This window comes from Juglans regia, chromosome 2, assembly GCF_001411555.2.
Source record: "Juglans regia cultivar Chandler chromosome 2, Walnut 2.0, whole genome shotgun sequence".
In the NCBI taxonomy this organism is placed as follows: Eukaryota; Viridiplantae; Streptophyta; class Magnoliopsida; order Fagales; family Juglandaceae; genus Juglans; species Juglans regia.
Genome location: NC_049902.1, coordinates 28046543 through 28056838, shown reverse-complemented (window position 1 = coordinate 28056838; position 10296 = coordinate 28046543). Strand labels below are relative to the sequence as shown.

At 36.0% G+C, this 10296-nt stretch overlaps 1 protein-coding gene across 3 annotated transcripts; it reads right to left on the bottom strand.

The window, feature by feature from the left end:
• Position 1: 1 nt before the first annotated feature.
• On the bottom strand, positions 2–3522 carry LOC108988314 (glucan endo-1,3-beta-glucosidase 11-like). 3 transcript variants are annotated; one of them, XR_004800856.1, is made up of 4 exons: positions 3103–3522; positions 1859–2973; positions 266–960; positions 2–169 (listed from the first exon to the last, which is right to left on the bottom strand). XR_004800856.1 is itself a non-coding variant. In XM_018961544.2 (3 exons), the coding sequence occupies exons 1-3, from the start codon at positions 3155–3157 to the stop codon at positions 886–888; spliced, it is 1245 nt and encodes a 414-aa protein (XP_018817089.2). In that variant the 5' UTR covers positions 3158–3522; the 3' UTR covers positions 2–885. The 3 variants fall into 3 exon arrangements, 1 of the variants encoding a protein (XP_018817089.2); XR_004800857.1 differs by having other exon boundaries at positions 719–960; positions 3103–3463; XM_018961544.2 differs by having other exon boundaries at positions 2–960.
• Positions 3523–10296: the final 6774 nt, after the last annotated feature.

Below are 10296 nucleotides of genomic sequence, written 5' to 3'. Positions count from 1 at the left end.
ATAATTCCCCCTCCGTTCACAGGCTACAGCAATGAAAAGGAAGGAGATTCAATAAACATATATTAAATCACTAATCAACACACGACTAAAGAATAGAATATGTTCCAACTCCTCCATCTACCAAACTTAATGCCTTACAAATAATTGTGATTTGGACATTATATCCTCCCTGCAACAACAAACAAAAAAGGTAAAAAGGGGAGAGAAAGTCACAGTTCAATGCCAACTAAAAAGTTTGAGAAAACAAAAAGGCTCCAACAAATACCTAATCATCATCCATTTTCAATCCTCAAGGAACCCAACCCTGCACTGTCACTACAACCACTCCCACGCCACCAGCATTGATCAATTGAAAGAAAACGTAAAGTCGGGACAAAAGAGGCCATAGTGTGTAGGGTCCATTGAGGATTAACATACGAGAAATACTTTAATTATAAAAAGATTACACAAAAATAAACTTATAAACCGATATGGTTTGATATGGTGCATCAAGACTCAAATTGTAAGTTATTTTTATTGTAAAATAGATTTAATGGGATCTCATAAAACCATGTCAGTTTGTGAGTTTACTTTTATATAATCTATTTGTGTATATAAAAATTCTCTTAACATATTAAGGAGCGGTGAACTTTGGTTGGATGAATATAAATGAATAATGATTCCCAGAACATTAGTCGCGTACAAGTGAAGAAACAGGAAAGGATTTCTGGGGAGACACCTTTTGTTCTTTTCCAAACTACGAAGCTGCCTCTGACCTCTTTTTATTCTTTCTTTTCTTCTCTTTTCTCCCTCCCTCTACTGCTTTTTTTTTTTATAACAAGTTTAAACGGCTCTCCTCCTGCTTTGTAGACTATGGCAAATTTCGAACACTTGCTTTTTCCAAAATTAATAAAGTACCAATCTAATCACCATAGACATGATGAAAAAGAATGCTGGCCCAACTCCCAAATGATATCTCTCCTGAAATCAGCATTTCCAGTGGTATTAGTTCAAAACATAATCTTAATAATTAGATCATGATCCAAGTAATCATAAAAAAATAAGATATTTGTTTATAATATATATATATATATATACAGACAGTTTTGGTAAATTTAATGGTTTATTATATGTTGAATAAATAGAGATTTTTCTTTGATGTTTGTTTTCTCTGCAGGGTCAGTTTCAGTTCCTAGAGATTCCAACTACTAGGGCCAGTGTCCCCCATTAATATCTAACTCCGGGACCAGTGTGATTATATATCTCTAAACATCTTTATCGAGTTTACAGAGAAATTGGACCACTAAAGATTCAAAGAACTTGTGCACAATGCACATTATCCTGTCCCATGTTGTAGTTTGGCAGCCATAAGAACTAAGAAGGAGCATTTATTATAAAAAAAAAAACTACCGAAAGTGTCAAATTCACATCTTAAATTATTAAATTTGGATAAATTGTATCCTTTTTTAACATGTAACAGTTCATAGTGATGAAAACAAAAAAAAAAAAACCCTATTGTGATTGAAGGTCTAAATTACCCAAATTGAATAGTTTAATTGTAATTGAAAATTTGGATCATTTTTGGTAAAACGGAAAATTTAATAATGATTTAAGGTGCAAGATTAGAAATCCATTATGGTATTATTTTTGGTAAAATGAGAAATTTATAATAAAATGATTTAAGGTGCAAGATTAATAATTCATTATGATAATATATAGACACTCCATGATTATGATTATAATTTTCTCCATATTTTGACTTCATTTCGCACAGTAAATTATGTTACAATATCTTTTTTTATAAGCAATTATGTTACAATATAAAAACAGCAAAAAGAAATATACAAAAAAAAAATGATTGGAATGAATGGTCACTCACCGGAGAAGAAGAGGAAATGGACAAATAACCAGTGGAAGAACTCTCCGGCATCGTGTTTGGCATACCGGAGCTCTCGGGAGTGGGTCCCCCGAAACTCGTAGCGTTGCTAACGCCTTCGTTTGTGGCAATTCCAAGCGAGTACACGGGAGTACCGTCCGGCTTGAACAGCCCGTAATTCCTCTCGGAAGTCGGTCCGGGTTTCATGTTCTCGTTGAACAAAGCAAAGACGTAGATATTTAGGTCAGAGCTCGGCCTCATCGGCGTCCCCTTCTTCTTCATCAGCTTAAACAGGTTCCCGTTGTACTTCTTTGCGTTCTCCGGTGTAGCGCCGGCCTCATCCTCGTCCCCTCTCGACGGCCAACCCGTCTCGGAGATGTGAACAGGCAGCTTCTTGTAACCAGCCGAAGCTAGAGCGGCGTACACGGCGTCGATCTGCGCGATCAACATGTTGTCGTAGCGGAGGTTCGTGGAAGGGTCTACGATCCCTGAGTTCGGCTGGAAGAGAACGAAGTCCAGTGGGACCTGCTTCGGGTTCGCCTTGTACGCGAAGAAAGGGTACGCGTTGATCAAGAATGGCGAGCCCGTCTTGGCGTGGAAGCTCAAGAGTTGGTTTATGCAGGCCGTTAGATCGGGACGAAAAGCCCCGGCCGAAGGTGGGTATGAGGTTTCGAGAATGGCCAAGGAATGAGCGGTAGTCACAGCCACCTGTTTGTCTAACCCAAGATTCACGAGCGCCGTGTGCACGCTCTGCATCGCTGGAAGAAGAGAGCCTGTGAGAGTGGTGTCGTTGAAGGTTAAAACTTCGTTGCCCACGAAGATGGAGGTGATGTTCGTTGCCGGGAGGAAGGCCTGGACGTTGGTCTTGACCCAAGCTTGGGCTTTCTCGGGGTCCTTCATCTTCGCCAAGTAATCATTACCCAAGCCGACTATGAATTCCACGCCGGTGTTGGCGAATGCTTGGAGCACTCTTGGATCTGCGTCGTAGAGCTTCACCTTAGTGGCACCCACAGATTTCACAAGAGGGACTACGTCCTCTGGTGAAGGTAGATTGTTCGCTATTTGCCCGTAGTTTATTCCGATTGAAGCAACCATTAGAGGAAATAACAAAATGCCTACTGCATAGTACATAAAGAATCACCCCCAAGAAGATGAAAACCAAAATGTTAGCAAATTTACAACCCAATTTACCAAATCAAACCAAAAGCTACATCATTTTTCAGAAACCAGAGGATCGTGTAGAGTACCTGAGATGATAAGGAGCAGCACTGAAGAGCAGTAATGAAATGCACCCGACTCCATGGGATTTGGGATCTCTCTCCAGCAAGAGATGAATGATAATGAACTCGGCAAAAAAAAAAGAAAAAGAAAAAAGTATGATAATGAAATTTTGCTGATGGTTCCTGAAATAAATGCTTCCTACGCAAGATATAAGATCCAACTGTAAAAGTATTAAAGTATGCAAATGCGGCTCTTCAAAAACAGAAGAGCTGTAAAAGGTGGGAGTGAGAACTGATAGCAAGCAGTAAATGCAGGCTCGCAGCTACGAATTCTGTGAATACGCTAACTTGAAAGCTACAGCAGCAAGCGTGGGGGAGAGTGATGTGAAGCAGTGAAAGTCTAGTGCTCAGCGCTGTCTCCTCAAGATAGCGGAAAGTCGGCGGTATTCGTTGAAACGGCTGATTTATGGCCTAATTTTATAGGGAAATGATAGAGAGAGAATTTTCTTTATAACTTTCTTTTATAAAAATGTTTTAAACAAATGCTTAAAACATATAGTATCAAGAACATCATTATTTTATAAAAATCTCTTCTATTTAAAAATAAAATTATAGAAAAATTGTAAAAGAAGATATGTATAAGTTTGAAGAATTATTTGAAACTAAGTATTTTTATAAAACTTATTTTAATTTTTTTAATTTTCCCAAAGTTGTTTTTATTTTTCATTTTATAGTGAGATTTAGCCATGTTTAGATAGTAAAGTATCTCGTCTCATCTCATTATTATAATTTTTTAAAATTTTTATATAAAATATAATAAATAATTTAATTTTTTTAAGTATTAAAATAATAATAATATTATATTTAATTTTAACTTTTATCTCAATTCATTATTTAAATTGCACCATCTTAAACAAGTGTTTAAATTTATTTAGAGAAATAGAAAATAAACTTGAGATTTTAAATATATTTAGATGATTATTTTTTTTATTATCCCTAAGCATGCTGTGAGAGCGTAGTAGCCTTTGTCATTATCTTGAAAAAAGCAACGGCAGAAACGTAGTATGTGTGATCTAGTTGATTCTTTGTGGAGTAACGGTTCTGATGTACGCTTGTGTGGCCCCAAGAGTTGTTCTCCGACAAACTTCACATGGTCACCATTACCAGACCAGCAAGCTTTTTGCCAATTTAACAACGTTTTCTTTCTTTCTTTCTTTTTAAGAGTAAAAAAAAAAAAAAAAAAAATAGCAATTAATAATATCTTTAAAATGTCTAATTGCCTTGCTTTAGGGTACAAGAATTCTACAGTCACTCGATTTTATAATATATTAAAGAGTTTTATAATTTCACGTAAGTCGCGTTTAATTTTATAAAAAAAAAATTTGATAATTAAAATATTTCTTTTTAAATTTTATTCACTCAAAAAGCTCAAGGTCGGTATGGATAAAAATTTTTTTTATCTCATATCATTATTATAATTTTTTTAAAATTTTATATAAAATATAATAAATAATTTAATTTTTTTAAATTTTAAAATAATAATAATATTAAAAAATAATATTCTAGTAATATTTTATTCAACTCATTTAAAAGCTTAATATCTAATAAGCTCTTAATTAACTTTTGTATGAACAAGACAGAAATCACATAATGAAATTAACATATATGATAGCTTGGTTTTCTATAAAAGAAAAAGAATAAATCTTTACAATCTCTTCACACTCTATATTTTATATTTTTTTTAATTTTTTTTCTTTTATCAAATATTTATTATATGAATAATGAATAGAAAATTTGAAATAATTTAAAAAGAATAAGCTTAAAATTTTTTTAAAAAAAATATTAAAATTTAAAAAAATATAAAATGTGGAATGTGGTGGAGGTTGTATAATAAAAAAATAAATAATAATAAATATAAGTCTCAAATAAATAAATTTTATCCAAAATCTTTGTAAAAAGTGACTCGCATTAATAAAAAAAAAAAAAAAAGTTTTTTTAACACTATTTTAAAGTAGAGTTTACTTTTCTTTATAGAAATATTTGTACGGAAATTGTCTATTCTGACTTTTACAAATCATTTAAAAAAACATGGGTATTGAAGCAGGTGCCTCCCACCCAAAATCTTCAACTCTCATGACAGCGTTTTCTTTTTATTTGGTGCGATAGACTCGTATGTTTCTTTCCTCTTTCTGTCCGTCTTTATGAAAGAAAAACCAGCACGGCACAGCACACCACTACGTGACATACATGCTCCACAGCAAAAGAGACATGAGTGCCTTTCGGCGACTCTGCTAAGTAATTCTGATGCCACTAGTCCCAGCCGTTGCCTATGTCAGGGGGTAAACACAGTTTGCGTCATCTCCACCATTGGATTTGGAGCTTCGCAGCAGATACGTCCATGGCAAATCAATAAAAAGATTACATGTTTTTGACATGATGAAACTTATCTCAAACTTGCTCCCAAGTCTTGTAAGAAATTCCATCCTTTAGAACCCCCAACTGCATATTAAGGATTTGGGTAAAGGCTGGCTCGTATAAAATATTCTACATACAATCGAAGTGCGTAACTACTGCATCATTCACTTTGAAAAAGAGTGAGATATCATGTTTTATTCACTATCTTTTCTCAAAATGATAATGATGCAGAAAAGGGCATATGCCAGCCATGCATTTTACACGTCAGTTATAGGATCGTGGGGAATGAATATAAAAGGTAGCATTTGCTTGCCATGAAGATGATCTGTATGATGCAGCAGGAGAAAGGAGGCACTAACTGGAATAAAGACTAGTACTTTTATTTACTTACATACTGCTTAAAACTTTTATTAAGCAATCACTGCCAAAACCCTGTTCTTCTTTGGTTCATAACAGCACATGTTAGCTTTGTATCACTCTTTTATACACAGCTTTAAAACACCAGTACTAACCCTCCAAAAGAAAATTGCAAAACAGCAGTGAGTTCTTCTTCATCCGGCAGGTTGCTCTTGCTCACGAATTGGCACTTGAATGAAATGAAATGCACACTGATATGATGGAGATTATGAATACTTTACCAGACATGTTAGTATATATACTGTTATAAAAGGTGACAACCATTTATAACCTTACACTTGTCAAGTGGAGGAAAAATAATAGTCTATGCTCGAGTAAGTGTACTGAGGTGGAAGGCTGCCAGGTTTCCTCATTTGCTGTAACATACTATAAAAGGGATCCATGTGATCCATCCTTTTTGAATCAGAAAGTGAGAGTTACATACAGGAGAACAAGGGAGAAAGAACTTGAGAGAAAAGAATATTTTCTTGGAGAAAATAGAATCTGTGAGAGAGAGTTCTGAGCTTTGTACACAAATCTGTATGGTTCAAACGTGATCAATAAAATTACAAAGGCTTCTAGCTGTTCCTGCCATGGATGTAGATCATTAGGATCGAACCACGTAAACATTTTGTGTTCTTTACTTGTTTTCTTTACTACTTTTAAAGTTTTCGAATTTCTTGGCACAATCTTGGCAGAGCAATTCTGCATTTGTTTCATTTCATTAAGGCATAATTTCAACAAGTGGTATCAGAGCCAGGTTCGATGGGGACAGCCAAGTTTGATGTCGAGAAGTTCACAGGGAAGAATGACTTTGGTCTTTGGAGAATCAAGATGAGAGCATTATTGGTTCAACAAGGCCTTCAAGATGCACTTCTTGGTGAAAAGAACTTGAGTTCTTTATCCATAAAAGAAAAATCTGAAGTCTTGCAGAAGGCCCACAGCATGATTATCCTTTCACTTGGTGATAAAGTTCTGAGGGAAGTTGCCAAAGAGGAGACAGCAGCAGGAGTTTGGTTAAAGCTCGAGAATCTATACATGACTAAGTCTTTGGCAAACAGACTTCACAAAAAGACTAGGTTTTACACTTTCAAGATGTCTCCAGGTATGTCTATGGAAGAACATTTGGATGAATTCAATAAGATCATATTGGATCTTGCAAACATAGACATTAATATCGAAGATGAGGACCAAGCAATTCTATTACTAAGTTCTTTAGATTCTTCCTATGCAAACCTCAAGGAAACCATGATGTATGGTAGAGATAGTTTGTCATTAGAAGAGGTCCAATCTGTGCTGCACTCAAGAGAATTGCAAAACAAAACTAATGATAAAACTGAATCTGGAGAAGGGTTGAGTGTAAGGGGAAGACCAGGAAAAAGAAATTACAAAGGGAAGGATAACAAGACAAGATCAAAGTCAAGAGGAAAACCATTGAAATGCTTCAACTGTCACAAGGAAGGACACTTTAAAAGGGACTGTCCTGAGAAGAAACAAAATGATGGAAACAAGCCTAAAGAGGAGGGAAATGCAGCTGTTGTTTTGGATGGATATGAAAGTGCTGAAGTCTTGAATGTGTCAGAAGTTGATTCAAGGGAGGAATGGATTCTAGACTCAGGGTGCTCATTTCATATGTGTCCCACTAAATCCTGGTTTGAGACCTTCTCAGAAAGTGAGGGAGGACATGTAATCCTTGGGAATAACAAATCCTGTAAAATTCTTGGAATTGGGACAGTGAGATTGAAGATGCATGATGGTATGGAAATGTTACTCAGGGAAGTAAGATACATACCTGAGTTAAAGAGAAATTTAATTTCTCTAGGGATGCTAGATCAATCTGGATATTCCTTTAAATCAGAATCAGGAACTTTAAAGGTTGCAAAGGGATCTCTTACTGTGATGAAGGGGGTAATAAAAAATGGGCTCTATACACTGATTGGCAAGACAGTGACTGGTGAAGCATCTTCAGTTCAAAATCAAATGGAAAACAAGGTTCTGTTATGGCACAGAAGACTGGGGCATGTCAGCCAACAAGGTCTACAAGAATTGAAGAAACAAGGCCTATTGAGAGAAGAGAAGCTTGGGGAATTACCTTTTTGTGAGGACTGCATTTTTGGAAAGTCAACAAGGGTCAGCTTCAAGGCAGCAACTCATAAAACCAAGCAAACTCTGGATTACATGCACTCGGATCTATGGGGACCTGCAAAAGTAAATTCACATGGTGGTGCAAGGTATTTCCTGACCATTATAGATGATTACTCAAGAAAAGTTTGGCTATACACTCTAAAATGTAAGAGTGAAACTTTTGCTAAGTTTAAAGAATGGAAAACTTTAGTAGAAAATCAGGTGGGCAGAAAAGTTAAGTGTTTAAGGACAGATAATGGCTTAGAATATCTGTCAAATGAATTTAATATGTTCTGTAAAAGAGAGGGCATGGTCAGGCATAAAACAGTAAGAGAAACACCACAACAAAATGGCTTGGCTGAAAGGATAAATAGAACAATTTTGGAAAGGGTAAGGTGCATGCTTGCAACATCAGGTTTACCAAAGATTTTTTGGGCTGAGGCTGCTGTTACAGCAGTGCACCTAATAAACAGATGCCCATCTTCAGCTTTGAATTTCAAAACTCCACAAGAGATATGGTCTGGGAAACCCTCAAGGTATGAACACTTAAGGATCTTTGGATGTGTTGCATATGCACACACCAAAACAGACAAGTTGGAACCTCGAGCACTTAAGTGCATCTTTATTGGATATCCAGAGGGGGTTAAGGGCTATAACCTGTGGGTTGATGAACCTGGGAGGCAGAAGTGCATTATAAGTAGAGATGTGACTTTCAATGAAGGACAAATGGCTAGACAGAAAAACAAACAAGAATGTCAACCTATTACAACAGAAATGCATTTTGAGGTGGAGAAATCAGAAGAAACAATCTGTCATCAAGAATCTCAGGGTGAAAAAACTGAGGATACTAAGATAGAAATTAGAACTCAGGGTGGAGGAGATACCTATAGACTAGCAAGAGACAGAGAAAGAAGAATTATAAGGCCTCCTCAAAGATATGGACAAGCTGAATTAACAGCATTTGCTCTCACTGTAGCAGAAGAAATTATTGAGCAAGAACCAAGATCTTTTCAGGAAGCCATGTCTAGTAAAGAGGCTGATAAATGGACTCTTGCCATGCAAGAAGAAATGGAATCTCTAAACAAAAATAAAACTTGGGAAATGGTTCAAAAGCCTGAAAATCAAAAGCTGATTGGATCAAAATGGATTTATAAAAGAAAAGAGGGAATACCAGGGGTTGAACTACCTAGATACAAAGCTAGGCTAGTAGCTAAGGGGTTCACACAGAGAGAGGGAGTTGATTACAATGAAATCTTCTCTCCCGTGGTAAAACACAGCTCAATAAGACTGTTGCTCTCTTTTGTAGCCTATAAAGATATGCATTTGGAACAGCTGGATATTAAAACAGCTTTCTTACATGGTGAATTAGAAGAAATCATATACATGCAGCCACCAGAAGGGTTCATAACAGAAACCACAAAGAATCAAGTATGCGTACTCAAGAAATCACTTTATGGACTTAAACAGTCCCCAAGACAGTGGTATAAAAGGTTTGATTCATACATGATTCAAAGTGGATTCATTAGAAGCAACTATGACAGCTGTGTATATTACAAACAACATGAAGGAAATCCAATATATCTACTTCTATATGTGGATGACATGCTCATTGCTTGTAAGGACAAAAACCAGATTGATAAAGTCAAATGCATATTGAAATCTGAATTCGAAATGAAGGATTTGGGCCCAGCAAAGAGGATTTTGGGAATGGAGATAGTTAGGGAAAGGGAAAAAAGGCTTCTCTACCTATCTCAAAAATCCTACATTTCAAAAGTTCTTAACAGGTTTGGAATGGATCAAGTAAAACCAGTCAACACTCCTATTGGACAGCATACTAAGCTTTCAGTTACTCAGATACCAGAAACAGATGAGGACAAAGAATTTATGAAGAAAATTCCTTATGCTAGCATGGTGGGAAGTCTCATGTATGCCATGGTATGCACTAGACCTGATCTAACTTATGCTGTCAGTTTGGTTAGCAGGTTTATGAGCAATCCAGGAAAACTACATTGGCATGCTATTAAATGTGTTTTTCAATACTTATCTGGTACAAGATGTTTGGGACTGAAGTTTGGGGAAAACAAGCAAGTAGGTTCTGAATTACAAGGTTTTGTTGATTCAGATTATGCAGGGAACCTGGACACAAGGAAATCATTAACTGGTTTTGTGTTCATGATTTTTGGAGGAGTTGTAAATTGGAAGGCAAACGTACAGCCAGTGGTAGCCTTATCTACAACTGAGGCAGAATATATTGCCATGACCGAGGCAATAAAAGAGTCTATATGG

Bases quoted from the DNA above. Each gene is read 5' to 3' on its own strand.
- LOC108988314 (XM_018961544.2), bottom strand. From the start codon at position 3,157: ATGGAGTCGGGTGCATTTCATTACTGCTCTTCAGTGCTGCTCCTTATC. The intron at 2,974-3,102 runs GTACTCTACACG...TGTACTATGCAG, and splicing joins GCTGCTCCTTATCATCTCAG to TAGGCATTTTGTTATTTCCT. The intron at 961-1,858 runs GTGAGTGACCAT...TGCTGATTTCAG, and splicing joins CCATTTCCTCTTCTTCTCCG to GAGAGATATCATTTGGGAGT.